Source organism: Larimichthys crocea, chromosome VIII (assembly GCF_000972845.2).
Source record: "Larimichthys crocea isolate SSNF chromosome VIII, L_crocea_2.0, whole genome shotgun sequence".
Classification (NCBI taxonomy): domain Eukaryota; kingdom Metazoa; phylum Chordata; class Actinopteri; family Sciaenidae; genus Larimichthys; species Larimichthys crocea.
Genome location: NC_040018.1, coordinates 8,805,177 through 8,832,738, shown reverse-complemented (window position 1 = coordinate 8,832,738; position 27,562 = coordinate 8,805,177). Strand labels below are relative to the sequence as shown.

The window sequence follows — 27,562 nt, the reverse complement described above, 5'->3', positions numbered from 1 at the left end:
TTTTCGATACACTTTGTACAATTAATTAGGAGTGATTTTTATGAACTTTTAATCATTTTTCAGTCTTCTAGCCACAGAGGTAAAAATCCCACGCAACCCTGTTTCTTCTCATTTCAACAACGGGCCACATTAAATCCTTTTTCTGAACATTTGCAACCTTTATCAGTCATAAATGATTCATACATGAAGCGCAGCCCCTGCAGCTAGAATTATCACAATGAGTCCCTCACAGCTTTACATAAATACGCTGGCTGGTCCGCAAAGATGCTCTCTCATACATGCATGAATCTATCTCTGCGTCTGCCACTCATAATGAGACAGTCGGGAGAATCTCCCGCGATCTTTCCATATGAGACTAAACAGCCTTGGCCTCTGTCGGCTAGAGAATACAGCGTAAGATGAACCCCTCTTCTCCATCTTAACACTTTCATCTGGAATGTAATTAGCGCAGCAGCAAGAAGCTTAGTGCTCCGCCCTGCTTTCAGCAACAACCCAAGGTAACTCTAGGCAGCCCCTAATCCTCGGAGCCTAATGGGATTAACTCCGGAGGGAAGGGAACCCATGTCACACACACAAACACATTCAAAATCCCAACCTCTCCTCCTCTGTCCGGCTCTCCATCTCTCTTTCCCTCTCTTGGTCTCATTCTGCTATCTATCTAATTGGATTAGACCAAAATTGGCCATTTTTCCAAAAAAAAAAAAAAAATCACATCTGGTCCACTCAGTGTCATTATGAAGATGATGGAATGGAAATAATGAGCTTTGAATTATGACTTATTAAGCACAGAAGTGAACCAAACAGCGACCATCTTTGGGAAAGACGTGAGTCTAAACTGGTTCTAATTTTGCTTTTGTTTCAATGGAGAGTTTTGGCCATTTATCAAAATTATGACATGAACAACATGCAGACAACGCTCCTCTAACATATTCGCTTTACTGCAAAAATAATGGCAATCAGCAGTGTTACAAACCATTTGTATCAGTTGTTGAAAAGCCCCATTACAGCACTCGCACACAGGAAAACTGCATACAGCAGCGAGCGAACGTGCATGGATGTAAAATTCATGAGCACAAACAAAAACATTTGATACGTGCTTCATAGAATACTGAAATAATGGGAATCTTCCTCCAACCCCGCAGCACAGGAAGTGGAAGTTCCTTTTTTCTCTGATTGTTAACGATGTTTTTTTGCGCACTTTGTTCACAGAGAGTATGCGACTGCCATACGCTCAACTCAACTCAGGATTCACACACACATCGACATGCACTCGGCGGCCACTTCATTAGGTACAGCCGTACACAGTCTAATGTGATCCTGAGCAGCTCTGCAAATGAATTCCACTTTTATGAAGCTTATCGTTTTGTCAGAGAGGTAATAATTCTACTTTATGTTTATTATTGAGGTCGTGGGTGGTGGTGTTGTACCGGTGCTTTATATGGAAAGGTTTTTATAATATCATGGCTCTTTCATGTAAACTATAACCTCAATAATAAACATGTAGTTGAATAAATACAGTGTCAATCAAAACTGTATCTTATTATCTTTGTTAAGGCAGCTATTCAAATTTTATAGAATTGACTTTTTTTTATTATATTTTATTAATTTCCTGTGTGGAGTTTGCATGTTCTCCCGTGTCTGTGTGGGTTTTCTCCGGGTACTCCCACATAGTTCCTCCCACAGTCCAAAGACATGCACTTAACAGGTTAATTGGTGACTCTAATTTGGCCATAGGTGTGAATGTGAGTTTGAATGTGAATGTTTGTTTGTCTCTCTGTGCCCTGTAATGAACTGGTTACATGTCCAGGGTGAGCCCTGCCTCTCGCCCACAGTCAGCTGGGATAGGGTCCAGCCCCACCGTGACCCCTGATGATGATAATTGATGGATATTTTACTTTTTTAGTTAAGAAGAATAAGAAACGCTTTCTTCATAAATAAAATGTGCTAAAATATCAAATATAAATCATCAGTTATCATCAATGAACCTTTACAGAGAAACAATCAAATCCTGACTGATGTTCATCTGTAATGCTATTTAATTATTTTCCATGCTTAATAGAAATGTATTATTTATTACTACATTTATATTTATTATTAATAGAAATATTCGCCAACACTGAGCAGTGTGTGCCATCGTCCACTCATCAAGATCAACCATCACTTCATGTTAAACTCACTTCACTGCACGGATCTCTATGAAATGGAACAGAAGCAGAGATGTATAAAGTACTGGAGTAAAGGAGTGGAGTAGAAGTACAAGTGCTATATGAAAAAACTGACTTGAGTAGAAGTTGAAGTGTTCTTTAAACACCATACTTAAGTGAAAGTACAAAAGTATTCAAAATGTTTAGTACTTAAGTATTGCAAGTAGAAGTATGTAAACAATTGCTACTTAAGTACTGAAAGTAAAAGTACAAGTAAAAGTACTGTTGTTTATATTATTTCAAATATTTATTAAGGCACAACTTCTAATGTTACAGTGTTACAATGTTCATGGAATGCGTCTGAATGAATGCGAGAGCAAGGGAGCGGGGCAGCAGGTGAGAGAGAGCGCGCCTGGGTGAGTCAGGTGTATGATGTACGGCGCACGAGCGAGGTTGATGTGTGAGACCGGGACTGTGGCGTGGTTCTGGCCGACAGTCACCGAGTCCTGGAACCAAACCGTTCAGCAATAAATGCAGGTTTGTTGAATATCACCTTGTCATTCATCACACGTCCGGCTGGGCGCTACAATAGTAACGAGTAACGATTCAGCACATGAAACATGTATCGGAGTAAAAGTATTAAATTCATCAAAAATATGTAGTGCAGTAAAAGTGGAAGTTGGGGAAAAAAATAAAAAGTACAGATGCTGCATTTTAGTACTTAAGTACAGTACTTAAGTGGTTCCACTTCGTTACTATACATCTCTGAACAGAAGTGGTGAGGAATATGGGAGACTGGATGTTATGTGGTGTGTCCTCGGCCAGGCATTGTGGCTGCACAGTTCCATGCTTTGTTATATGCACTCACCAGCCACTTCTTTAAGTACACGTTACACTCCACAGCTCTGCCATTTTTCAAAATGAATGTCGTAGTTGGTAGCAAAGGTGCGTTTATTACTATGGCCCTCTCATGTTATTAGAAACCCCTCTCGATATGATGCAGTCCAGCTCAACACTGCTGCAAACTCAACAACAAAGATAGTTACATGTAAACCTCTCTAAACTGGCCTTCATTCTCTCTGTGCAGGCAAAGCTGTTGTGTTGGATCACAGTAGATTGTACAAGTGTACCTAATGGGGTAGCCGGTGAGTGTAGCTGCTAAGCCAACAGGAGGTCTGATGCCTCACATCCAACCTGATGACCAGAAAATGATGCACACACACACACACACACACACACACACACCGCAGCCACAGTAAGGAGCCATTCCAAATCACAGCTCCATCTCTGATCCCATCGTGGTGAATCTCTTGATCGAAAGCCCAGCAGCGGAGACCCCTGAGGTGGGTGAGCTCTGCCAACAGCTGGGTCCTTTCCAGCACCCCTGAAGTCTTATTCATGGAGCCCCATCGGCTCTCATCATTCGTCAGGCCAGACTCTCCGGCAAACAAGCGCCGATACACAAGTGTACACACACACACACACACACACACACACGTACGCAGACTAATCAAGGACATCAGGCAAAGTGAAACTTGATCTGCGGAAACAAGCTAATCAGATTTTCTTCGATCTTATGCATGCTCTGGATTAGTGAGTGTGTGTGTGCTTGTGTATGTACCTAATCCAGGTCATCAGCTCCACTGTGTCTGGATCATAAAACTCCCTCAGTTCTGATAACTCTTCCATTATCTTAGGCCAGAACTAGAGGGAAACAGAGAGAAACAAGTGATGGAAAACCTTGAGTTCGTGTTCGTTAAGGCTGTAAAGCAGAGTATCAAACCCAGTCATACATCTTAAATAACGTCTCATTACTGTACTGAGTAGAACAGCGTATATGACAGCCATTTAGACTCTTTTTGTAATCATCATCCAATTGCTTGTTATCAGGCATATTTCCTTTTCTCTCATCTTTGCACACAGTTTGTACAAACGGTCTCGGCAGTTCTGAACATAAAACCACTGAGGAAATGGCATACCTTGTAATACAGCCAACCGATCATCACCAGTGGAACTGCATATCTGAGAAGCCTTAACTGCAGAATGAGGGGAAGAGAACAGTTACAGTGAGGAGAGAGAATATAATCGTATCAGAGGCACAGGCGGTGAGATGCCGTCTAAAAACGAGGACAAGTGCAGGAGAAGATAACTGACGGGCAGAGCGGCGTCGCTCACGAGTATCATTTCTTATCTGATCCGTGCCTGTTGTCACGTCATGACCACACTGACACCTTGTGGATTCAAACGCAACTGGACATTAGGCAGCAGAATGATTCTCCTTCATGTGAAATGTGACATCTTTCAAGAGTGTCTCACAGCGTGCTGTTGAAGTTAGAGATAAATGTTATAAATATAGATATACAGATAAATGCTTTTTGTTGGAGACAGGTGACGGACATGATGTTGGATGTCACTGGAACTGGCATCAAACCTCAATACTTTCTCAGTACTCACCAAAATGTCAGTACTGACTGTATCATAGGCTTCTTGCTCAGATTCACGGAACCTTCTTCGATAAATGTTTTACGATCTAAATAATAACCTGAGACTGCATTTCATCTTGTAAGAGTGCTTCTGTCAAGACATCGACACATTGTGGCGTTTGACATATTTTGTTGAAAGGGAGCGTGAGGGTTTTGTAGCAAAACACGCCTCCGTTCCTCAAACGAAGGCGCTGAAAAAACGTATTGATACTAAAACTCAGACTCAGTGTTTGTACTGAAATGTTCTGAATCAGACTCAAGTTACAGACGCTTCCCCTGGATCAGTCAAAATGCAGCTTAAAGAAAAACTTTTAAGCTGCAACAACCATTTTTGGTGGCAAAAGAACGGGCTGAAAACACATATGATATGACATTTCATACGTATATATAAATATATATGTTTTTGCACTAAATATGTTTAGTACAGTTGCCTATTTACACACCTAATTATTCAGAGAGACGACATTAGCATTGTAATTCGGTTTGTAGGCAACAATAGAGACAACAATGAGCTTTGTAGAGCGGAGCAGTAACACCTTTCTCATGGCACACTCTTATGTCATTCTTTGATAATACAAAAAATATTGATTAGCGCACCTTTAAAAGTAAATGTGAGGAACTGAACTGCTAATAAACGCATTTTTTCAAACTAAAGTAAGAAAAAGAAAACAGCAGAAGTCGAGTTGCGGTGAGCTCGTACCAGGACTTTGCTGTTACAGCGCAGAGCGTTGAGAAGCAGGGTCCACATCTCCGTCCCACACATGCCATAGGCCGCGACCGCACACATATGGCCCGTCCATATATACTTCATCCTGCGTACAGAGTGGAGAGAGAGGAAATGTCAAGTGATGTTCAAAATATTTTTTCATGAGACAGGACAGTTATTTTTTCTGTTGGGATTTTATGTCATTACATTCATCAGCAGGTGATTTAGTGAAATGGTTCCAGTGAGGTTAAACTTCATTTAGTGTCTAAAATGCACCATTACTATCGTAGTTCTGATCCAAAGCACATGAAGTAAGAGTTCTAAATGAATGAGAGAGAGGTTAAACAGAGAGGGATGAACAGCGGAGAGAAGACAGAGGGGATGAAATGAGCTGAGAAATGGTTGACAGGTGCGGAGACGGAGGCATGAGAGAGAGAGAGAGAGAGGGCGGGTAGTGCAGCCTCACAGAAATAAATCTCAATACTTTTTTTAATGCAAAGGAGCTGCCTGACAGAAACGAATGGCTTTCTGCACTTTTGGCCTCTCGCTCTTCATCAGCATATTAGAGAAAGTGCTGAAATCAAAAGTGTCAGTTTCTGCACTACCTGGCTGGCTGCTGCTGCTGCTGTGAAAAGCTTTCAGCTTCTTCTGCCTTTGTGTGCATTCAATCAGCGCCTTAATTCCTGACTGTAACAGGGGATGCACTGTGTGGACTACACATATTAAATGTACCGTATATCACATGTCATTCCAAAAGCTGCCCATCATATATATACTCGGGATACCTCGAGAACACGGTGTGCAACGTTAACATGTAATGAGGTGAGCCGGCTACTTGCTCTACTGCAAAATCTTATTCAAATGAAGCTACTTATGTGAACCTTTGAAAACCTGCATTACCATTGTTGCTATGGATAAAGAGGATACGAGAATATTCCCTTTTGTCTTTTTGACTGTGTAATTGTAGGTTTCCTTTAATACAGAGAAAAGAAGTGATGATTCTGGCTGTAAACTGTGCGATTCTCCTGACAGTGCTCACAAAGAGACTAAAGTTAATGGGAATTATGCTTTCACAATAATGAATCATGGATGTCAAGCATGGCAGCCTGTGTTTGCAGCTTTTAAAAAATGCTCAACCTGGAAAATCTACTGATGATGATGATGATGATGACGCGAGCAACAAACGCCACTTGACAATTACAGATGAAAAGGTCTGGGAGGGTTGTTGTGCTTAACATTATAGATGTGAAATAGGCAAAAAAAAAAACTGCAAGCCACAGGGCATATTAGTCAAGTTGTGTGACGCTGCTGAGCTAATGTGCAAATGCAGCACTGTATACCACTTACTATGACACGTCAGTCTGGTTTGTGAAGCGGTAAGATGATAGAAGTGTTACCGGGTTCAAAAAGTCTGAAAGTAGCTACTGATTTTTTATGAAATAACTTGTGTGCAGGAGTGGCTGCACAAGCAGCACACGAGCACTGATATTTCAACTGTGTGCAGCAGTTCGTTAAAGACATAAACTTAATAAATAATAAAAGCAAAATCTAATTAATAACTTGTGGAAAGGTCATGGAGGAACAACAAGGTTTTGTTATTTCATAACAGAATATGGTCATGATGAACAATGTCTAGAGTATAAAATACAATATTCACGATAATACTGGTCGGCATCTTTTGGAAACTGACACATGGTGACTGATCTGCACCATCATCCCCAGAAGTTTTGGGGAACCCCCTGAATCATAAATAAACTGATGGAATATTCATTGTGACTACTGATAATTAACAAAGTTTATGAGCAGTGTTTTGCTGCCCTCTCTGGTGGAAAGTTTCACGGAGTAAGAAGTGAGAAGTTCAACCACAGGAGGTGAACAAAGACATAATTTTCAGGAGCGAGTTAACCTGCTCTTTAAACACACACAAATCCGGACGTTGACTGAAACAATATCACAAACAGATAAATAAAATAACTTGGCTAAAGGGACACAGCTGAGTGGAAAAGTGAGCCAGGTGTTGCAGAGGTTGAAACCAGTCAGCCGATGTTTAGAGGTCATAGGTCTGGTGTGACCAATGAGAGCAAATTTACCAAGAGTCATTGTGTCACGGCGGCAGTGAAGAGCTGCCAGCTCGGAGAGCTAAAACATTCCGGAACTTAGTAAGAGGTGGCTGGATGTGAGAGTCGACCGCAAGAAAGATGTTTCTGTTGACTGGTAAAGCCTACAGTCGGTGCCAGCGTTGGTGTCTGGGCTCTCAACCCACAGCCAGAGTCTGGCATCTAGAGCTGGAACCTCAGAGGTAGTGCTGTTCCACAGAGGGAACCTGCCAATGGATGATGCAGTTAGGTCAAGCGAAGAAATAGACCACAGTGTTAATGTGCGGCAGCAGGACACCAAACAAAGAGGAGGCACAGAAAATGAGAGAATAAGGCGAGGGAAGGTTAACGGGACTAATTTTTAAGGAGTGCACAAGATTAAATATCTTCCAGCAAACAGCCAAACACAAAAAGAACAACTGCACTGATGTTTTTTTTTTTGTTTTCCCTAAAATGCGCATGAAGCACATCCTGCGAGCTGACAGAGGGAAAATTAAGATCAAGACTGAAAATATGTCTTTTTCCATTCTCCTCAACTGTTTTTGACAGTAGAGAGACACAGCATGTCCCCAAAACCTCCATCTTCAGATAAAAGATATTTGCCGTGGGTTGAACCCTTTGAACAGAGTCCAGAGGTGCTGACACATGAAGGGACTGAGCCAAAAAACAAGCAAAACAGCCTCCGGTTCAGTGAATAACTGCTTTGCTTTTGGAATCCAAAATATTCGTACACGTGGATCACAGTTTCAACAAAGGCATACTCATTCTTCTGTTAAGTTTGTTTTTTTTTGTCTTCATAATTTGCATGGGAATTGGCCTAGGAAGCTTTCGAGCCCAATTTAGTGTATAGGTGTACAAATGAGCTAATAAAGGTGCTTTACATACAGAATCTCTTAACACCCAAAGAAAGAGTCTTGCACAGAATGAACAGAAGTTATATGACCGCAATTGAGTGTTCACTAAACTAAAGCAATCCCCCAAACAGCGATTGTCTAATCATGGCCAAGTAACTGTGAGTAGGCACAGCAGGCCCGTCGGGGTTTGGATTTCTCCGCGTGAAGAGGTAGTGTGCACGGGGCTGGAGTAAGAGATGCTCTGTATTTAAAGCAGTTTGGAGGGTGGTGAAATCTTTTTTTTTTTAAAAACAGAAGAGCAAGAGTGTAAGAAGAAATTAAAACAGTGTGTGAGCTGCTCCATTTAGCACGTCTGACTGAGTAGCCAAAGAGCGCATCATTTACTTACTACTTTAGTTTGTGAGGTTACGGGTTACATAAAAAGACCATCCGAAGGCCAGGTGAATGTTCTGGTTTTGCTCTATCCTGCTATGTATTACAACTCCAGTCAACGTTGTCTATGGTGGTGGTTACATTCACTAAATGAGCGGTCAAACAGTGTTATGTTAGAACAAAAAAAATCTGATCTTATATTTGTCCTCATGATATTTATAACTAACCGAATACTGCAACTCTAGAACAATGCCCTCTTGTTTATTTCTATGTCCTCTACATGAATCGTCAACTGGTGAGGATGCTGACATTTTGTCTGGGAAGCTAGAACCTTTAGCCTCAGTCTTTTAGCATGATGACATTTACTACAATTTGGTTGAATGAAGCGCGAGGTGTCAAGCTTTGGCTTTATCAGCTGCCTGACGAGAGCATTTAGTGGGGATGATGATGACGCCGATGCAAATGCGATCATGATTGGCTAGGTGGGCGGATGCCATGCTTACGCTGTCTCACTGCACGCTCACTGACGCTGTGACTTCCATCTATGACTACCTCTGAACACACCAGACAGGGACAATAGCAACGAGCCGGGGAACTTCAAAGACAACGTTCTCAAACTGGAAGTATCAGCACTGCTTTTCCCTCATCGAAATTAAAGGCAAGAATGTATATGTATCATGCACGCTATGCCCAGGAAAAAAAGATACTATCCACGTCTACCTCAATGGCTAAATGCCTCAATGGCTACCTTAATGGCTAGATTTTCCTTTGTTTTTTTTGTTTTTTTACCCAAGTTTACATTTGTGTGTTTATTTCTGTGCATATCATATGGCAGGCTCCAAGCTAAGTTCAAATAAATACCAAATGTTCTAAAGTACTGTTTTTATTCTTCAATCAGTTATTATAAACATATTTGATGTTAAAGATGTTATAGAACATAATAGCATTGTAGAACACAAAAAATAATGTCAGTTACTTTGCTGAGTAACTAATTACTTTTACAGTGTGGTAACTGAGTTACTAACGCAATTACTTTTTGGCAGAAGTAATTTGTAACTGTAACTAATTACTTTTTAAAAGTAAGATGACAACACTGGTCAGGTGTGTGTTTAACACACCTTTAACAAGACTGTCTTTTCAGGGGCGCTGGTTGGCTCACCTCACCTATAGTGTTCACCCCAACTATAAAGGCTCAGTCCTTGCTACAGCGACACAGGGTTTGATTCCAACCTGCGGGCCACAGAAGTCTCGCTCTCTCCACTTTCCTGTCCCTCTTTAGCTGTATCTCTCAAATAAAGCTAAAAAAATTCTTTTCAATGAATGTAGAGAACCGATTCAGCTAGCTAAAGATGATGACATCTGCAATCAGGCTACAAAATCCACCCCAGATAGAAATGAGATGCCTTCAGCAGTTGTGATCTCTGTCGTAATTAAGGACGTCTTCTTCCAAAAGTGACTAAGAACTGAAACAATATATGTATGTGCAGTCTTGACAGCTGTAGGAACAGTGACCACAGAGAGCAGTGTTTAGCGAATGTACGAACGTTAGCACAAACATTATGGTAATGTTTCAGGCCGTCAGCCATACATTGTAGCTGTTATATTAATTATCAGTTCTCCAACTCTTATCTATTCTTTCTGCTCCTGCTGTGAGTGGTGTCACTGTTCCAAACACTAAATGGGCACTGTGGGATGGTACTTGGTGTGGAGGGTTGATCAAGGCTAAAGTGGACCACTCAGACAGTTGGTGAAAAACATCTGAGAGGCACTTGGATTGCAGCATCTGCTCAGGAGCGCGCCGAAATCAAGCCATCAAGAGGAAAAGTACATTTGAAGAGTCCCTGTCTGGGAATTAAATCAGTGTAACTACTTGGGAATGCGTGGGAATCCAGGTAAATGACAGTACACGATCCTGCAATTACATGAGCTCACCTCATAGTGCTGAAAGCCAGGAGGCCGTAGAACAGTGTATGCAACAGATTATAGGCCACGTCCGGACGAAAAGCCACCGCTCGTGCCACTCCGGCTCCTTTCCTCTCCTCAGCTGATCCTCCTTTAGCTTTGCTGAGAAACAAACAAACAAAAGGCAACAGTGATACATAAAACATTACAGCCAGACCGCTTGAGAAGAAAGGCAGAAGGGGGATGTGGGTGGAATTGATATTATTCAAATTATTCAGATTTCATTAGCTGTTTGTGAGCAAGCGGACATGCAATAATGCACACCCACAACCCGTTTGTGTCTGCAGGAGTCAGCACACAGAGAAACAGAGCAAGACCTGAGGGCAATGATGCCACTCCCGAGATTTGGCCTCCCACACCAAACGAGATGGACACGGGCTTCCATTTGAATACAAATCCAATCTGGCTCTTCTTTCTAACATGTGGTGGGGTAAACTGGATTAAATTAAATTCCTGAATTGGCAAATAGCCCTTTGTTCTACGAGGTTAGTATTCCAGACCTCCAACGGCAGAGGGCGAGTTGATATGCTAATGTGATTAGTTCAATGCGGCCCCTCACCTTGCACCACAGGCAAACGAAGCTGTGAGAGGGAGCTGGTAGAATATTCTGTTTTGCAGAGCATGAAGCAACAATTGCCATTAGTGAATCTTCAGTGATGTGGGCCGGAGCAACAATGACGACCACCGTGATGCGCTTTCTGCATCCTGATAGCTGTCCTGATGTCCTCTTCTAAACTCAAAAACACTCTTTTCTCTCTGTGAGGGCTGAGACTTGCCATTCATTTACACTTCACTACCTCCTTTGACGCACCTGTGCTAATAGGAACGCACTCACTTGTTCAATCCTGCCAAGTTTGAGGATAAAATACTAAAATACTGGCTGAATAACCTGAGCTTTCATTTTGCTGAACAATTACAGTCTCTCCTGAACCAGAAGCTGTTACAAATGCAAGAGGTCTAAAAACTCATTAATAACATGATTTTGAATTTTATTCATTTTATTCTTGTGAGTAACGTTCTAATTTTCTGGCAGAAGGGTGGCTAAAAACAGTGAGGCTAAACGTCACAATATGAATGTGCATAATAATTGATCTATACAGAATATGTTTAATCTGCATTAACTGTTTTTCGAGCGGCAAGAGAAGTTGGGACGCTGTGTAAAATGTAAATAAAAACAGAATGCAATGATTTGCAAATCTCAGAAAACTATATTTCATTCCCAATAGAACATAAACAACATATCACATGTTGAAACTGAGACATTTTAACATTTCATGGAAAATATGAGCTCATTTTGAAATTGTCGGCAGCAACACATCTCAAAAAATTTGGGACAGAGCGATGGTTCACTATTGTGTAGCATCCCGTCTTCTTTCAACAACTGTCTGTACATGCGAAGTGAGAAGATCACTTTCTGGAGTTTGGGGAGAAGAATGTTGTCCCTTTCTTGTCTAATGCAGGATTCTAACAGCTCAACAGTCCCGAGGCTTTGTTGCTGGATTTTTCGTTTTATGAGGTACCAAATGTTTTCTATTGGTGAAAGGTCTGGACTGCAGGCAGGCCAGTTCAGCACCCATACTCTTCTCCTGCAAAGCCATGATGCTGTGGTTTAGCACTGTCTTGCTGAAATATACAAGGCCTTCCCTGAAAGATACATTGTCTGGATGCCAGCCATTTCCAGATGTGTAAGCTGCTGACGACATAGGCACTAATACAACCCCATACCATCAGAGATGAAGGTTTTTGAACTGTCCACTGGTAACAAGCTGTATGGTCCTTCCTCTCTTTAGTCCGCAGGACAAAGTGCTCATGGTTTACAAAAAGAATTTAAATGTTTGATTGATCTGTCCTCAGACCATTTTAAATGAGCTTTGGCCCAGAGAAGATGTAGGAATTTCTGGATTATGTTCACATATGACTTCTTCTTTGCATGATGCAGCTTTAACCTGCATTTGTGGATCACAAGGTGGAAGTGTTCCTGAGCCCGTGTAGTGATTTCCAAATTTTTAGATGTAGTCTGTCGCAGATTGGTGAACCTCTGCCCATCTTTTTATCTGAGAGGCTCTGCCTCTCTGAAATGCTCCTTTTGTGCCAAGTCATGTTACTGATCTGTTGCCAATCAATCTAATTAACAGTCAAATGCTCCTCCAGTTGTTTTTGTTTTTTTGTGCTGTATACTTTTCCAGCCTTTTGTTTCCCCTGTCCAAACCTTTTTGAGATGTGTTGCTGCCATCAATTTCAAAATGAGCTCATATTTTCCACAAATTGGTAAAATGTCTTAGTTTTAACACGTGACATGTTGTTTATGTTCTATTGGGAATAAAATATGGATTTCTGAGATTTGCAAATCATTGCATTCTTTTTTTTTTTTTTTTTTTTTTTTTTTTTTTTTTTACATTTTACACAGTGTTCCAACTTTTTTGCAATTGGGGTTTTAAGCTAGATAAGCTAGAAGTTTTCTTCACCGACTCCTGAGGGAAATATCTGCCACTTTAACTGCTAAATGCTCCACCAGCTAGTCACTATCTTTGTCTGTGTGCCAGTTGGTGCTGGGAAGGTGGTGTAAAGTGCTGAATCATTGGCGCTCTGTCATTAAAAACATCTGCCTGCTGCATCTGGAAACGGTGCTGATGAGAGAAGGGATGAAGTAACACAGTAAAATGTGAGCTTTAAGAAGCTAAACATGCCATCAGTGGAGTGTAGACCTCCACTTAATATAATAGAATCTTGCTGGTTAACTGTAATTATCAGTCAGAGCTGTACTATGATACATAACAGGCAGACATTTTTGTTAAATAGTCACAGACATAACTGACCAAAGAGTTACAAGATATGACAAATGTTTGGCCTGAATGTTGGACTGTAACAGAAAAACGGTTCCATCAACATCAACCATTCCCATGTTCCCTGACTCGTTTCCTGACCAGCCAGCACCTACCTCATGTTCTGCAGTGCGGCCACTGCCAACATGCCACTGAGCAGCAGCACTGTGAGGGTGTAGGGGTATAGCAGCAGGGTACCAGCCAGGCGCTCCAGTGTGTCGAGGGGCAGCAGGCCGAAGGCCTCTTCACACAGATACAGGCTGGCATCGAAATCCCTGCAGGGAGTTGAAGAAGTTGAGAGAGAGAGAGAGAGAGAGAGAGAGAGAGAGAAATGGAATGAAAAGGGAAGAAGACACAGGAGGAAGTGAGCTTACTTATTGGCAGCAGAAACTGTCTGTAAAAGAGAAAATGTGTCTCACAGTGTTTGATGATCACTTGTCTATCAATCAGTGTGTTGTCTTCTGGATATTCAGCTGATGAAGGTTAAGTTTCTGTGGTCTGTGAACTGTCCAGGATTTAACTTGTTCAAGAATGATTTGTCAATCTGACAATGAAGTTGTTTTGATTATTAATCCACTTTTGAGATCAGCACTAACACGATCTGTAATATGGCACATGCACTTATGAAGTAGTAGTAAGAGTAATGGACATGAAATTCACATAATTTCTATTTTAACAATAAGTTCTTATGAGTGAATACAGAATACAGGCTGGAGATCCATGATAAGTGGCTGGTGCTTGTTGAATTTAACCCTCATCCAAGTAAACCTCATGTCTGTTCTTTTCTTGGAGCCACTGGTTTACTCTTACCCTTACTGTTTCATGTATGGGTTTTACCCTGACAAGTCTTGGTCATGATTTTTTTCAGTCTGAATTTTTTTGTTCGAACAACAGGTATTTTTCAAGCGCCTTTGAAGCACTGGAAAAATCTAGATATTGTCCAATCAAAGATAAGTTATGTATGAACAAAGTTCTCCTGGAAACAGCAATACGATCCTTCATATTCTGTAGGGAGCTGCACAAATGAAAATGAATATTTGGCACATTATTACTTTCATATTTCTTTCAGAGTGAAGCAGTGAATTACAAAACTAAAAAGAAACAAGTTATCTCCATGTCTCCTAATGTAAAACTCTCTGTCAGGTTGGCAGAAATGTGTGCTATCATATAGCAACTGTTTTAAAATAAACTGAATTTATTATCTCAATAAGGCATGAATGCACAGCATAGACTCATGTTTTCCTTCAGAGCGTACATTTTGCACATTACATCTGCAAATACAGCTTCTGATAAACAGCCGTGCTGGGAAACAATTGAACTGAGAATTGAGATATCGCAAAAGAAACACGGAACAAAACTCAGGGGATAATAAAAAAAAATAAGAAACAAGTTGAGAGAGGAGGAATAAGCCTCGGCGAGTGAGAGGAATGGAGGCAGAGACAGAGCAGAGAATAAGCACTGCATTTTTCCACAGCCTCCTGAATAATTGAAGGGCCGGTTGTGTGGCGTTGGCTTGTGAGCCGTGTTATCTGCCACCCCGGAGCAGCTATCCACTGGCTGAGCTGCTCAACACACACAAAGTATCTGATCAATGGGAGGCCTGCTGGTGTTACCCCCTCCATCTATTATTCACACGCACTCACGCTCCAGGTGCTACAACACTGGCGCTTAGTGAATAATACAGTCACACCGAATCAACTCAAGAGGTTGAGCACAGGTGCAGACTTTGAGGATGCACTGCTGTGTGTGAGTGCACACCTTTTCTTTTTTTTTCTTCACTTCAGAAGAGAAGCGCGTGGAACTATGTTTGAGGGTGTGTGTATGTGTCTACGGGCGTGTGTTCATACCTTGTCGGCCCCAAGGCGAACTTTGACTTGATGAACTTAAAGATGTGTTCGTCTGATCTGAGCTGAAGTGCTTTCTGCAAACACACACGCAGATGAGGTCAACGTTAAAAGATCAGCATGTTCAAATAAGTAAATGCATATGATGGGGCGGGGGGGGATATAGTGACCGAGCAGGGGCTGCAATGGAGGGAGGTGGCAGTGTAGTGAAGCAGGGAAGATGAGGTGGAGTGAACAAAATGAGAGCAGACAGGTGACAGGACTTTGAGAACAAATGGGCTGGACAAAAAAAAAGGAGGAGAGTTAAAGGAAAAAACACAGGAGAGGAATGATGAGGAAAGGAGGTGAGAGGATTAAAAACAAGGAAGGAGAAGAGCACCTTGGCCAGGTAGTTGATGGTGAAGGTGAGCAGGAGAACCATGGCGCTGTGGAGGAGTAGTTTGCCCAGACGAACCAGCAGGTTTCCCGTCTTCAAACCGGTCTGCAGAAGCGGAGTCAACACATCCGTTAAATATTGTCAGTGCACTTCTACATTTAGAAATGTGTGGGGAGCCGACACACACACAGTTTTCACCTGCACACACCCTGTGTTTCTCTCTCTGTTCATCTAGATGTGAAATGCCAACGCTGTCTTCCCCGGCTGACAATATTTTCAGATGATGAAATACACATTTTACATGATAATGAGCCACTTTCTGTGTTTTAACGCAGAGGTGAGACACAGTGTAAGTGACAAGCATGTCAGAGTCGATCTCAAAGTCCAAGTCCAACTCCTAAACTTTGTGTTTCAAGTCCTTTACGCGCGCATTCAGACAGGATCCAGTGCTGTGGTGCATTCGTTTAAGTGGGGCGGTGCATTTTGGCTGCGGTGGTGCAGGTCACAGGGGTGCCCACCTGTGGCGGAGGTTAAGGCGGATCCAACTTTTGAAAAGCACAGTCCGAATCAGACGCTTGGATTGGGCAAACCCTGCACAGTCGGGTCGGACGAGTGTTTTGGATGAGAGACATAGGCAGCCAATGAGTGAGCGAGCGCCGGACTCCATAAAGCCGGTTTAGATCAGATCCAGTTGTCAACTCTGAATCTAATTTTTAGTCTGACTGAATGTGTATGACTTCAGCATTCAACATTTGCAATCTATAAAACTTCAAATTGGATCCATACTTTTCATTGTTTTCTCGTTTTAAGTTGCTGATGAAGCCTAAGTAAGCTGATCATGAACGATATGATGGAAAGTTTAACTGTGAGTTTGTGACAGCTGAGAGTGACGTGATCTCTTCAGCAACTGTTGTTCTTGTTGAGCTACAAAAACTCATCATCCATTCAGGATATTAGTCATTTTGAAGAGTGATGCTTCTTTCATCTCCAAAATGATTTTTGGCTGCGCACACACACACCAGCATGCCACTGACAAGCAGCCATTAACATTAATTAGCTACAGCTTATGTAATTTGCTGTCGAAGACATTTTTCATTTAAACTGGCGAAGGTTAAAAAGTTTCCTTACCTCAAAATTCCTTTTTTCCTAATGTGATCATGTGCTTGTCTGCGTGCATAAACTGTTCAGTCTGTTGTCAGGAACATGAAGGGTTGATACGCTGCACTCTTTTACAACATAGGTTTCAATACTTGGGCTTGTGAGGATATCCAGTCATTCCAAGCCAAGAGGTTTAAGTCCAAGCAAAGTCACAAGTCTTTGGTATCAAGTTGCAAGTCTAAAGTCATCAGATTCATAATTCCAGTCTGACTCAAGTCCACGCCTGTAAAACATATTAGAATGGATTATACACGCCTGTTTTAAACAAAACATTTGACAATTATGGTATAATAATCTCCTGTTTCTGATTCTCATCGTTCCTTCAGCTTTCTCTTCCTTCCACTTTCATCCTGTCACAGTAAATGTTTCTGTAATTGTGGCTGTGATTAGATCCGATTTAACTAAATTACATTTGGACCTGACAGGAAAATGTGTCTCCAGCATTCAAATTAGAATTATGTTCTGAAAAAAAGTCAACCAAAGCGTAGGTTAATCTTCCATCTGTGTTTTGTTATATATCTGTAAAAAAAAAAAAAGCTACAACTGTCTGGATCTTTCTGTGCATGACTTTGAACAGCAATAATAATTCTCTGCATTCACATCTAAAACTCACACTTTTATTCTCTATATCACACACACACACCTGGCAGTGTCTCACGAACAGGGCAGCTACAATGAAGCTCAGGACGAGTGATCCCAGTATCATAGAGTTACAGAACTGGAGGAGCCACACGCTCAGCAGACCGCTCACTTGAACAACGTACAGAGTGGTCACCTGGATAAAAACACACACATACAGTAGTACTGTTAACAGTTTGGGTAGGTCATGTGTGATGCTGATGTCAGACAGTTCAGGAATGTGTAGAGCGTTTACTACCTGTGGGCTTAAAAAGACGGTATACTCCCTAAAGATTTACTCAAACTTCAGCCATTACTTGTTGGATATTAGCCAGTATCCTGCACGTCACTTGACAGCAGTAAGAGAACATTGTGTATAAATACTAACAACTCTCTTTCAGGTGAAAAGTGAGAAGAAGTCGTGACTGCCTGCTGAGGTTACACAACTAAAGATACTGTTTACTGTGACAACAGGACCCATGAAAGGAAAACAGCCAACTTCTTCTTTCATATAACGTGGGGGGAAACAAAGACTGAGTGTGTGTGGGCTGCCAGTGACTCAGTGGGTGTTCAAACAATTTGACTAAGTAACATCTGGTGGAAATCAGTGGAAGCTAGTTAGACTAGTATGTTAGCCCGATCTTCTTAAGAGCACAACGGGTCCACCCAAATGTTGAATGTTGTGAAGCAAGGCTTCAAATATTAAAACACCAACGCTGTGTTTACTTGCTACAAAAGAGGAAACATCTCGTATCAGTGTTTGTAGTGTATAAGATACAGTCAGTAGCTCCTAGTAAAACATCAATCAACTCTTTCCACAGATGTGTCAAAAACTGTTTTATCCTCTTTTGAAGAATAAATAAATATCTACAATATCTCTAATAGTTTATATTTCTATATATAAGGAGAGTGAGGAGAATTCAAATTTCTGTTTAACTTTATATTCCTGTGACCACCACGGATAAAATTCTACTCACAAGTGAATGAAAATGCTGCTTTTTGTGTTAGGAACAGACCTGGCCACCAATATTAAAAAGGTCCAGTGTGCGGTTAAGTTGCAGACTGGAACCCACTGAATACCCCTTGCCTCACTCTCCCTTGTATGAGAAGCTACTGTGGCCATGAAAAATGTGCTATACCCTATCAAGAGCCAGTGTTTGGTTTGTCTGTTCTGGGCTACTGTAGAAACATGGGTGGTGCAACATGGCGGACTCTGTGGAAGAGGACCCGCTCCCTCTGTGGCTAATTTTAAGGCTACAAATACATAATGAGTGAAGCATATTCCCCCATATTTAGTCCCCATAAATCGTACACACTGCACCTTTAACGCGACATCGATCAAATTGTTGAACTGCATACACAAGCAGTTATTACTCTTTCTTTAATCCAGGGAAGCTCCATTAAACTTTCCTAGAGCCTGGAGGAGGCTACGGACTGGGTGGATTTTCAGCTGAACGTCAACAATCCAGTTCCTGCAACACATCCATGGCACTTGACCCTTCAAGTATCCGGTCTTTTCTTTCTTGTAGCCATACCTGTGCAGTTGTTAAGAAGTCGACACAGTCGAGGGTGTATATGATGAGAGCCTGAACAAGTAGGATGAACTGGTTAAACTGCCAGGTCAGACAGAAACAGAACGTTGTCACATACATCAGCCACACCATCACTTTCTGTGAAGAGAAACACACACAAACACTGGTGTTAAGACACTTGAACTGATACTGATGTGCTGTTAAGCTCTTTTAGAGAGCGCTAGTTATTTTGCCGGCGGGTTGCGTACGCAAGCCAAGGTTAAACTATGTGGTGAGCTTTGATTTAGCGTGGGTTTGCATGTACCTGCTGTAAGGCGGTGAGCCGAGGCCTGAGGTAACATGTGATGGCTGTGACCTGCAGCGCGAGGAAGGGCAAAGACCAGTTCTCTCTGAGGGAGATGGTGAACTCCACACGAGTGGTATCTACCCTGATGGGAGGGAGAGAAGGAGGGAAGGACGAATGGAGAGATATAGGTGGAAATATGGATTTAAAAAAATAATAAGATTAAAGTCACAACTAAAGACTAAATAATATAAAACATCCTGCTCTGATATTTTGTCTGTCTTGTGCTTGTGCTGATGGAGCAGGTAACCACAGCTGACTTGCTGATGGCTACTGTGATAACTAACAAAATTGTAATGAGGTTCCACTCAGTGAAACACTAATACGCTTCAAACTGCGTTTTCTGTCTGATCGTGCCAGCTCAAGTTTTCTGAAGTTGTTAAACTCCACTCTTTTGGGTCTTCGTGTCTCTGGATTGATCAAAAAAAAAAAAAAGTAGAGAAAATGCCAGCAGGGTTTCTGAACTCATTTAAGCTTTTGGCACATTTCCAAAAATACACAGACAAAAAAACAACATGTACACCACTAACTCACACTGAAAGACAACTCAAAGGGTTTTTCTTGACCACCAGATGCCCGGTGCAACCAGAGCCTCCAAAAGGAAGAGCCCTTAACCCCGCTCAGAAGACCAAATCATTAAATTCTGGCTCTCATTTAATTCCTATTCCACTCACATAATATTGATTTTGTAGGTGAGCTGCTTTGCTGGATATTTGTTCTGTAAACAGTTAGCATCAATAAAAGTTTAGGGGGACTTATTGTTTTCTTTACTGAAGCATCAGGGACAAAGAATCTTCAATAAAAGCTCATCTTTGAAAATATTTACGGCCTGTTCACAGAATTCTTTTGCTCAAGTGGGTCATTAAACTGATTTATTTTACTTGTGTAGTATTTAAACAATGTGCAGGGAACATGAATCACAGCTTGTTGCGCTCTGGCAAAAGAAAGGAGAGCTGGAGTGTTTTAAAGAATCTGAGACAAACGTGCAACTAAGAGACTACAACAGGAAAGAAATCAAGACAGAGTTCTCCAGGGAGGAACATAATTCAATCTGAATAATATTCAAAGCATGCAAAGAAATAAATGACTTCAGTATAATATCAAGCGATGACCACAAATGATAAACACTCAAGTAAATATAGAAAAAGAAATGAAAGAGGCGCTTAATCCTGAGTAACCATGTGCATGGAGAGAGTTCTGCTTAAAAACTACATGAAATGCAGCAGAGACTTCAATGAGTGTTTTTTCCCTTTGCACTAGGAAACAAAACACATTGCTTAAAATACTATTAGCTAGTAAAGAATCCATTATGAGGAACAGGGAAAAGCCAGCCCCTCAGACACAGTCAGACTAATAGCTAATAATTATTACATTTGCTAATAGATAAACAAAGCAACACAACACAACATACTGCAGTAAATCAACGTTAACAAGTAATAAAGCAATCTGAACAACATGTATTAGCACAGTATATTAGTTAACCGAAGGGAAATAAGCCACACGTGAGATAATAAAGCACCACATAAGTGAAATAACACATTTTCATGAATCATTTATTTATTTACATTCCCTTGTGTCCCTTTCTTTATATACCGGTACATTAAATGACACCAGACTTTAAAAGCTTGGTAATTATTACTTTAAAAAGTCTGTCATTATCTGAACCACTCATCAAAAACAATCTCTCTGACTCTTGAGCAGCACAGAACGATCCTTGAAGTGTCTGAGAGTCCAAGTGTTTGTTTAAATACACAGTACCTGGTGGTAGAAGAGGCCTATCTCTTAATAAGCCTGCTTCCTTCCTGCACCTCCAACAGTAATTGTCATCTATGTGTCCCATTATTTGTTTAAATACCGTATAATAATACCCGTGTGTGATTATTAGGGCTGGTATTAGTACTTCTATCCAACTTTGTATGGTCACCACAAGCATTATTCAATTGAATGAAATGCCTTATTGGCCCATTACTCCAGCTACAGGTAAGCAGCTACATACGAGTCTGCGGTGCTGGAGTTGGTGTACTTGACAGAGTTGACAGGTCATGCATGAGAAAACATGCTAAAGTCTAACATTTTATGTGGCACACAAAATGCAGAAGGACAATTTTAGGAAAATACTGGGAATACGATAAAGCGCCTCATCGAGCGCGGAGAAGACAGGTGTTCACAAGGACAATCGCTCCTTCAACACCAGCCATCGGATTACGTTCTCCACTGTATCTGTATGTTGTGTTGGGAGAAAAACCTGAAGGTGATTAAACTCCGTGGCAAATAAAAAACAGTCTGAATGGGAGATGTTGCAAAATCTCTCGCCACTAAAGATCTGAAAACACTTGAAGAATTGGAGAAGAGTAACAGAAACATTATTGAGTCGTGGGCAGGAAGTTGGCTGAAGCATTAAGGCTCTTTTTGACAAACATCTCCTTAAATTTCACTTTAAAGGAGATCCATTTCATTGTTTGGTTTCCTATGCACTCCTGTCAAAAAACAACAACTGCTGTTGCAGTGATATTGCAGTCGACAAACTGTTTACACAGACTGAATCAGACAGACCTTAAGCATAAACCTGGATGTCATCCAAAAAAAAAGAAAGAAGTAAACTCTTCATCCTATGCTGAGGTGTGAAATAGACAGTTAACTGTGTGCTCGTCTCAAAGTTATATAACACTCTCCCGCTTTCACTGTCTCATGTGCATGCATGAACGCGCTGTTATTACCGACCTGTTGAGGATGTACCAGACTCCAGTGAGCGTACCAGCCAGCCAGGAACCAGACAGGAGCCATGCTGTGAGGTACAGAGCGATCACATACACCGCTTGGAGCGAGAACACTGTGTAAATGTAGAAATACACTGGCTCCAGAAAAGACTGGACCACACACAAACACACACACACAAACACACACACACACACACAAACACACACACACACACAAACACAAACCATTAGTTCATTAGGCACTGCAAATGGACAGTTGACTATGGTGACAGCGACTGACTCGGGGAACACTGTGGCATTTTCAAAGTTTGGTCTGATATTTCACTTCCTGGCATTCTTGTCACAGTGAGATTGCTGAGGGAGCTAAGTAGCTGGTTCTCAGTTAATTGATATGCCAATACAGAAACCTTTTCCTCCAGTGTGACAAGTGCAAGTGTCCCAAGCCATGTCAGCTAAAAAGACCAAAATGTAAAATGCCACAGCACCTCAAACGCCTGACAGCCTCCTAATGTGCCTACTCGGTTCATAATAATAAAGATAAAAGGAGAAAAAAATAGAGCGAATAAAAAATAGAAGAGTATTATTTTTACATTTTTCATTCAGAGAGAAGAGTGCTTTATTTGAATCTTCTGAAATGACAAGAAAAGTCTAAGACGCAGTCAATCACTGTGTGACAATGGCAGTTATTACTCTAATCTGCTGTGTTTTAGAAGCCTTTTGTAAACAGCTGACAGCTGAGTGATGTGCTACCTGTATGGGCAACAATCTGTAGAGAACGCTGAGAAAGACTTCTTGGTAGATATTCATTCGCTGTAGGAGATTAATGGTCCTCTTGGATTCTGTCAAGTTGTCATGGATCAAATCTGAGAGCCCTAGAAACACACACACACACACACACACACACACACACACACACACACTTTGAAAATGCCACCATTTCCTCACAATGACATAGACTGATAATTATTCTTTGCTTTGTGATAAAGAGGATGGGATGTGGAGTGTTTTTCTCAAAGCCCACTTTGCTCATTTACAGAGTAGAACGCTATTAAAGAACAATAACAGAGTTTCACATTTCTGTCAACCGCTGAAACCGCAGATTGTTCTGCTTCAGGTCCTTAATTGCTGAAAGCACAATGGATGTCTGAACCCATCAGTGCAGTCAACCTTGGAAGCCCTCAAAACACGACTTTCTTTTGAATTAAAAAAAAAAAACTAAGCACTGCTTTTTATCCAAAACTTTTACACCAATAACTGACCGTGAAAACAGCAAGTGTGTCAGGGTTTGCTGCAGTGTTTTATAGGACGAGGGAAGACGACCTCCACCGATTACATCATAAAAACCATTGAGGGGGTAAAAGCAGATCATCTATTTCACACAGCAAACATCATATTTTAATGAGATGCCTTTAACAAGGCATCGTTATGTAACTTTTCTACAATCATTTGATGCCATTCCCACTCTTTATCTCTCACTATAGCACACTTAATTAGCTGTGCTGCTTGGACTCATCACAGCACCGGGGGAGCGTTAGTATTTGTACCATAAAGCATTCTGGATCTCCAGGAAGAGGAAAGAGTTCCAGGGCCAGGGCAGGGGGTAATGCAGACAGAGAGCGACGCTGGAATTGGCAACCAAACCGGAGCCGAGCTACCGGGCAACGCAACCGCGGTCAGCAGAGCATGGCAGACAAGAAGAGAGTGACAGAGCAAGCTAAGAAGGGTGGCCGAGCAAGAGGCTGCCAGACAAGAGTAAATCTTGGACTGACTTTTAGTCGTTGGCGAGAGCTTTGTGACATAAAAGGCTGTAAGACTGTTGGACTAGTAAGTGATATTAGCTGGCTGCCATGTCTCGTGTTGTTGCTTGCTTGATGTTTGGCTGTTAGCAAAGTTGTTGACGCATTCGTTTTTTTTAACATAAGTAATGTAATCAGAACAAATGCATGTACAGCTGTCCATATTTCTTCTTCGATCGTAGGAGCTCAAGAAAATCCATATTTCACTATGATCGTTCTTTTATGATTTTTTTTTTCTTTGTGAATGAAGCGAAGTGTAAAAAATAATAAATTGAATTAAATACTCTTATGTACTTATACTTACGTGCTGAACATCTATAGACAAAGTCAAACAGTTGCCAGTAACCAAAGAGAATGCTGAAATCTGGGAACAGTGGTACAACAAAGCTCAACAGAGAAATGAATATGAGACAACAGACAAGTTGTGCACAGATTATTTTAACATGTAAAACTGAATGTTTGGTAATAATTCCTAATCGCAGGGGGGAAATTGAGTAAAGCTCCAGCAAACGCAGTAGGATTCATTGGTATTATTACAGTTATTATTACATGTGATAAGACCTGTGTTGTAATAAACCAGAGTTTTCTTTAGCAGTGGCATTATCACACCGTGTAAAAAGACTGGTGCTGACGTTATGACGCAGTATGGATGCAGTTTTTATGACGAGGTTTTTTTGGTCTGACTGAAATAAAGGGTGACACCAAACTATCAGCAGAGAGTTGAGTTTCTGCTGCAGGTTGGGATCTGTCAGCCTGATGACTGCTGTGTTCTTGATCCACGAAAAGACCATAAAAACCATAAACCAAAGTACGTATTATCACCCACATACCCATACACATACACACACACACCATCCAGCTTCATTCATTCATTTTTATCGTCTTTTATTGTCTTTTTTTTCTATCAACTGTCATTTTTGCTTTACTCCTTCCCTCAGCCCTTCCTTCCTCTCTCCTGCTTCTGTTTCTTCTTCTTCTCCATTCTTGCTTCCTTTTCTTTCATCCCTGCTTAGGTTCTGCCTCCTCACTTTTTTCCTTTATAAAAATCAATCTTTTATTTTCTAATTTCTTCCATTATGCCATCACTCCATCCTTCCTTCCTTTCATCCCGATATTCTTCTCCTCCCTCACTTAGCACTTAAACTACTGTGGCTTCTGCATGTGAAGCCATTGTGCTGTGACAGAAAAAGAAGTGAACTCAGACAGAAGGGAGGGTCAGCCAGTTCTTCAACTGATTAGCCTCCAGCTCAGTTCTTTGTCTTAGTGGAAAATTAGGCCTGTTTCCAACTAGGAATTGTACATGATAATGGGAACAAAATAATTAGACTAATTTCCCTCAGACCAGACTGTGCGTCATGAGAAACTGCAGTGATTTGTTTGGTCTGGTTGGAAAATAGACAGAAAGGGTTTCTTCCTCTTTGTAAGTGTGGGTGGATACAGCCATCTGCTGTCTTCAGCCGTGTAAAAGAATTGACCATTTTGAAATATTATGTTTCACTAACTATAGTAGTCTCAAAAAAACAACAAACTATCAAAATGTATGACTAATTGACAAACTCGCCAAGCCCTGCTTCCTTTACTGTGGTTCTGCACATCAAGCTTTCACAATCACAGTGACAAATTTACGACTCAAAACTTGCAGTTTCAGACAAAAGCAGTCCTCTAACGTGGGCTTTGCTGGCTCAAAAGAACGACTGACACTGGCAGCTTTTACCAGTTGTAGCTAGCTACCTAATTAAGCTAATGTTAGCTTGATTACTTGGCTGTCTGTGCTGCCTCTGGCCAACTCTTTCATTATTCCAGTTGACTCATTTTAAAACAACAATCCTGTAAAAAGGGTCTTAAATATTTGTCTGACAGCTTGATAACTGACATCACACTAAAGACTTGTTTCCACTGCACGGACGGCTCAGCTCGACTAGGTATTTTTCTTGATTTTATTTTGCACGGCAGGTAGTAACCGCCTGGAATGTGGGCAATGTAGACATTAGGGATGCACCGAAACCGAATAAAAATTAAATGGTTGGCCGAATACCAAAACCGAAACCGGTTTAATAGCCTAGAATAAATAGCCTAGAATAAATTTGTAGACATGTTTTTTCAAAGAAAGTAAATGTTTATTTAATATCCTTCAAATATTCCAGTAGAATTTCCAGTTAGTGTAATTATTATTTCATTTATATTGTTAGAAAGCCCATGTTGTTTTAATCACTGTTAATTTGTTCTTGAAAGAAATACTATTTAGTTTTATTATATTTCCGGTAAATTTACATTTTTCCCACGTTCATGAACGCATCATAGTCATTCCGACGGTCATGGAGGCACCTCGCATGTGTGAGACGCCGTAGTTTAGAGAGAAGTATATAGCTTCGCTAAAGAGCAGTGTATGATGTATTCTATGTGTTTTTCCTATATCCTGCATCGTGGGTTTATTGTGTGTGAATGAGAAAAGAATCAGCAACCCTGGCCAGATCACCGCGCACGTTGTTTCATTGCATCATCAATTGCGTCACGCCACTATTCGGCCTTACTATTCAGCCACTTCACCGAAAGCCGAATGTGGCATTTTTTGCAATATTCAGCCGAATACTTTCGGTTGCCGAATATTCGGTGCATCCATAGTAGACATCATCTTCAACCCCACGCAAATGCAGGAACGTGGAGGATATCGAAGGGATGGTGTTCTTGATTCTCAGTATGTTTGAGTTTGGAAAACCCACAAACAACTGGGAGTCAATTGTGGTCGCTTGGATTCTCTTGGTGGTTCTCTCTGAGCAATCAGTGGTCTGGAGTCTTTTCACTGCACCTTTAAGTATTGGCTAAGCTTGCTTGAAAACTCAGACTGAGGTGATAGCAAAAAAAGTTACTATGCACGACTTTTGCCAATGAAAAACCCACAAAGAGGTTCCAAGCAAGTTACGTTGGGCTAAAAGCTGCACCTGCCAGACAAAAAGTCTCCTCACAGAAGAGAAATAAAGATAAAGAAACATGTATTTTACATCTTACAGCTGCTACATTCTAACATGACTCCAGGAGAGACAGTGTGTGTCAAAACATAACACGTTCTCAGGTGCAGGGATGTAACTTAATCAGAGAGCAGCATCAGAAACGTAGCCTGTACCTTCCTGTATGGATGGGGCCTGCAACATTTGCTTGAAGTACGAGTAGTAGAGTCCGCACTCAGTCCGAAAGGAGATCTCCCGCTCCACTTCCTGAAAGCAAAAAAAAAGGGGAATTTGGTTGTTTGAAATCGAGCGCTTCTGTTCTCTATAATATGGAAAACAGATATCCTGGCAAGACATGAGAGAAACATGTGGGATAGAGGCAAAGCAGCTAATACACTCGTAATCCTCAACAGCAACAATAAGACAGGTGACACAGTGTGTGACTGTGTGTGTGTGTGTGTGTGTGTGTGTGTGTGTGTGTGTGTGTGTGTGTGTGTGTTTGTGTTTGCGGGATGTTTTCCCAGGAGATTTTCTGCTTCCATGCATGATTACTGTCCCACTGGGCGGTATAAACAAAGAGCAAACGGTGAACAACCAAGTGCAGAATATTAAGTCAATCATCAGCCTAACATATTCAGTCTGTGAATAGTCTTTCAAGCTGTGCTCCACTAAAAGGAGAGTATTCAACCATAGTGATGTATTCCATAAACAGTTCATGAAAACAAACAAATGGCAACAACCCTACTGATTTCTGCCTGCATTACAACTGAAGTTATTACGCTGAAAGAGACACA

At 41.2% G+C, this 27,562-nt stretch overlaps 1 protein-coding gene across 4 annotated transcripts in view; it reads right to left on the bottom strand.

The window, feature by feature from the left end:
* dpy19l3 (dpy-19 like C-mannosyltransferase 3) overlaps positions 1-27,562 on the bottom strand; it is a 59,167-nt gene that overhangs the window by 19,311 nt on the left and 12,294 nt on the right. For all 4 annotated transcript variants that reach the window (XM_010733962.3, XM_019261556.2, XM_019261555.2 and 1 more), the window contains 13 exons: positions 26,945-27,035; positions 22,778-22,899; positions 22,032-22,177; positions 19,272-19,395; positions 18,971-19,105; positions 17,461-17,592; positions 15,663-15,764; positions 15,287-15,360; positions 13,556-13,714; positions 10,588-10,719; positions 5,328-5,439; positions 4,124-4,180; positions 3,766-3,848 (listed from right to left, as the gene is read on the bottom strand). In XM_010733962.3, the coding sequence (XP_010732264.1) occupies positions 3,766-3,848; positions 4,124-4,180; positions 5,328-5,439; positions 10,588-10,719; positions 13,556-13,714; positions 15,287-15,360; positions 15,663-15,764; positions 17,461-17,592; positions 18,971-19,105; positions 19,272-19,395; positions 22,032-22,177; positions 22,778-22,899; positions 26,945-27,035 (1,469 nt within the window). The remainder of the gene's footprint in view (positions 1-3,765; positions 3,849-4,123; positions 4,181-5,327; positions 5,440-10,587; positions 10,720-13,555; positions 13,715-15,286; positions 15,361-15,662; positions 15,765-17,460; positions 17,593-18,970; positions 19,106-19,271; positions 19,396-22,031; positions 22,178-22,777; positions 22,900-26,944; positions 27,036-27,562) is intronic.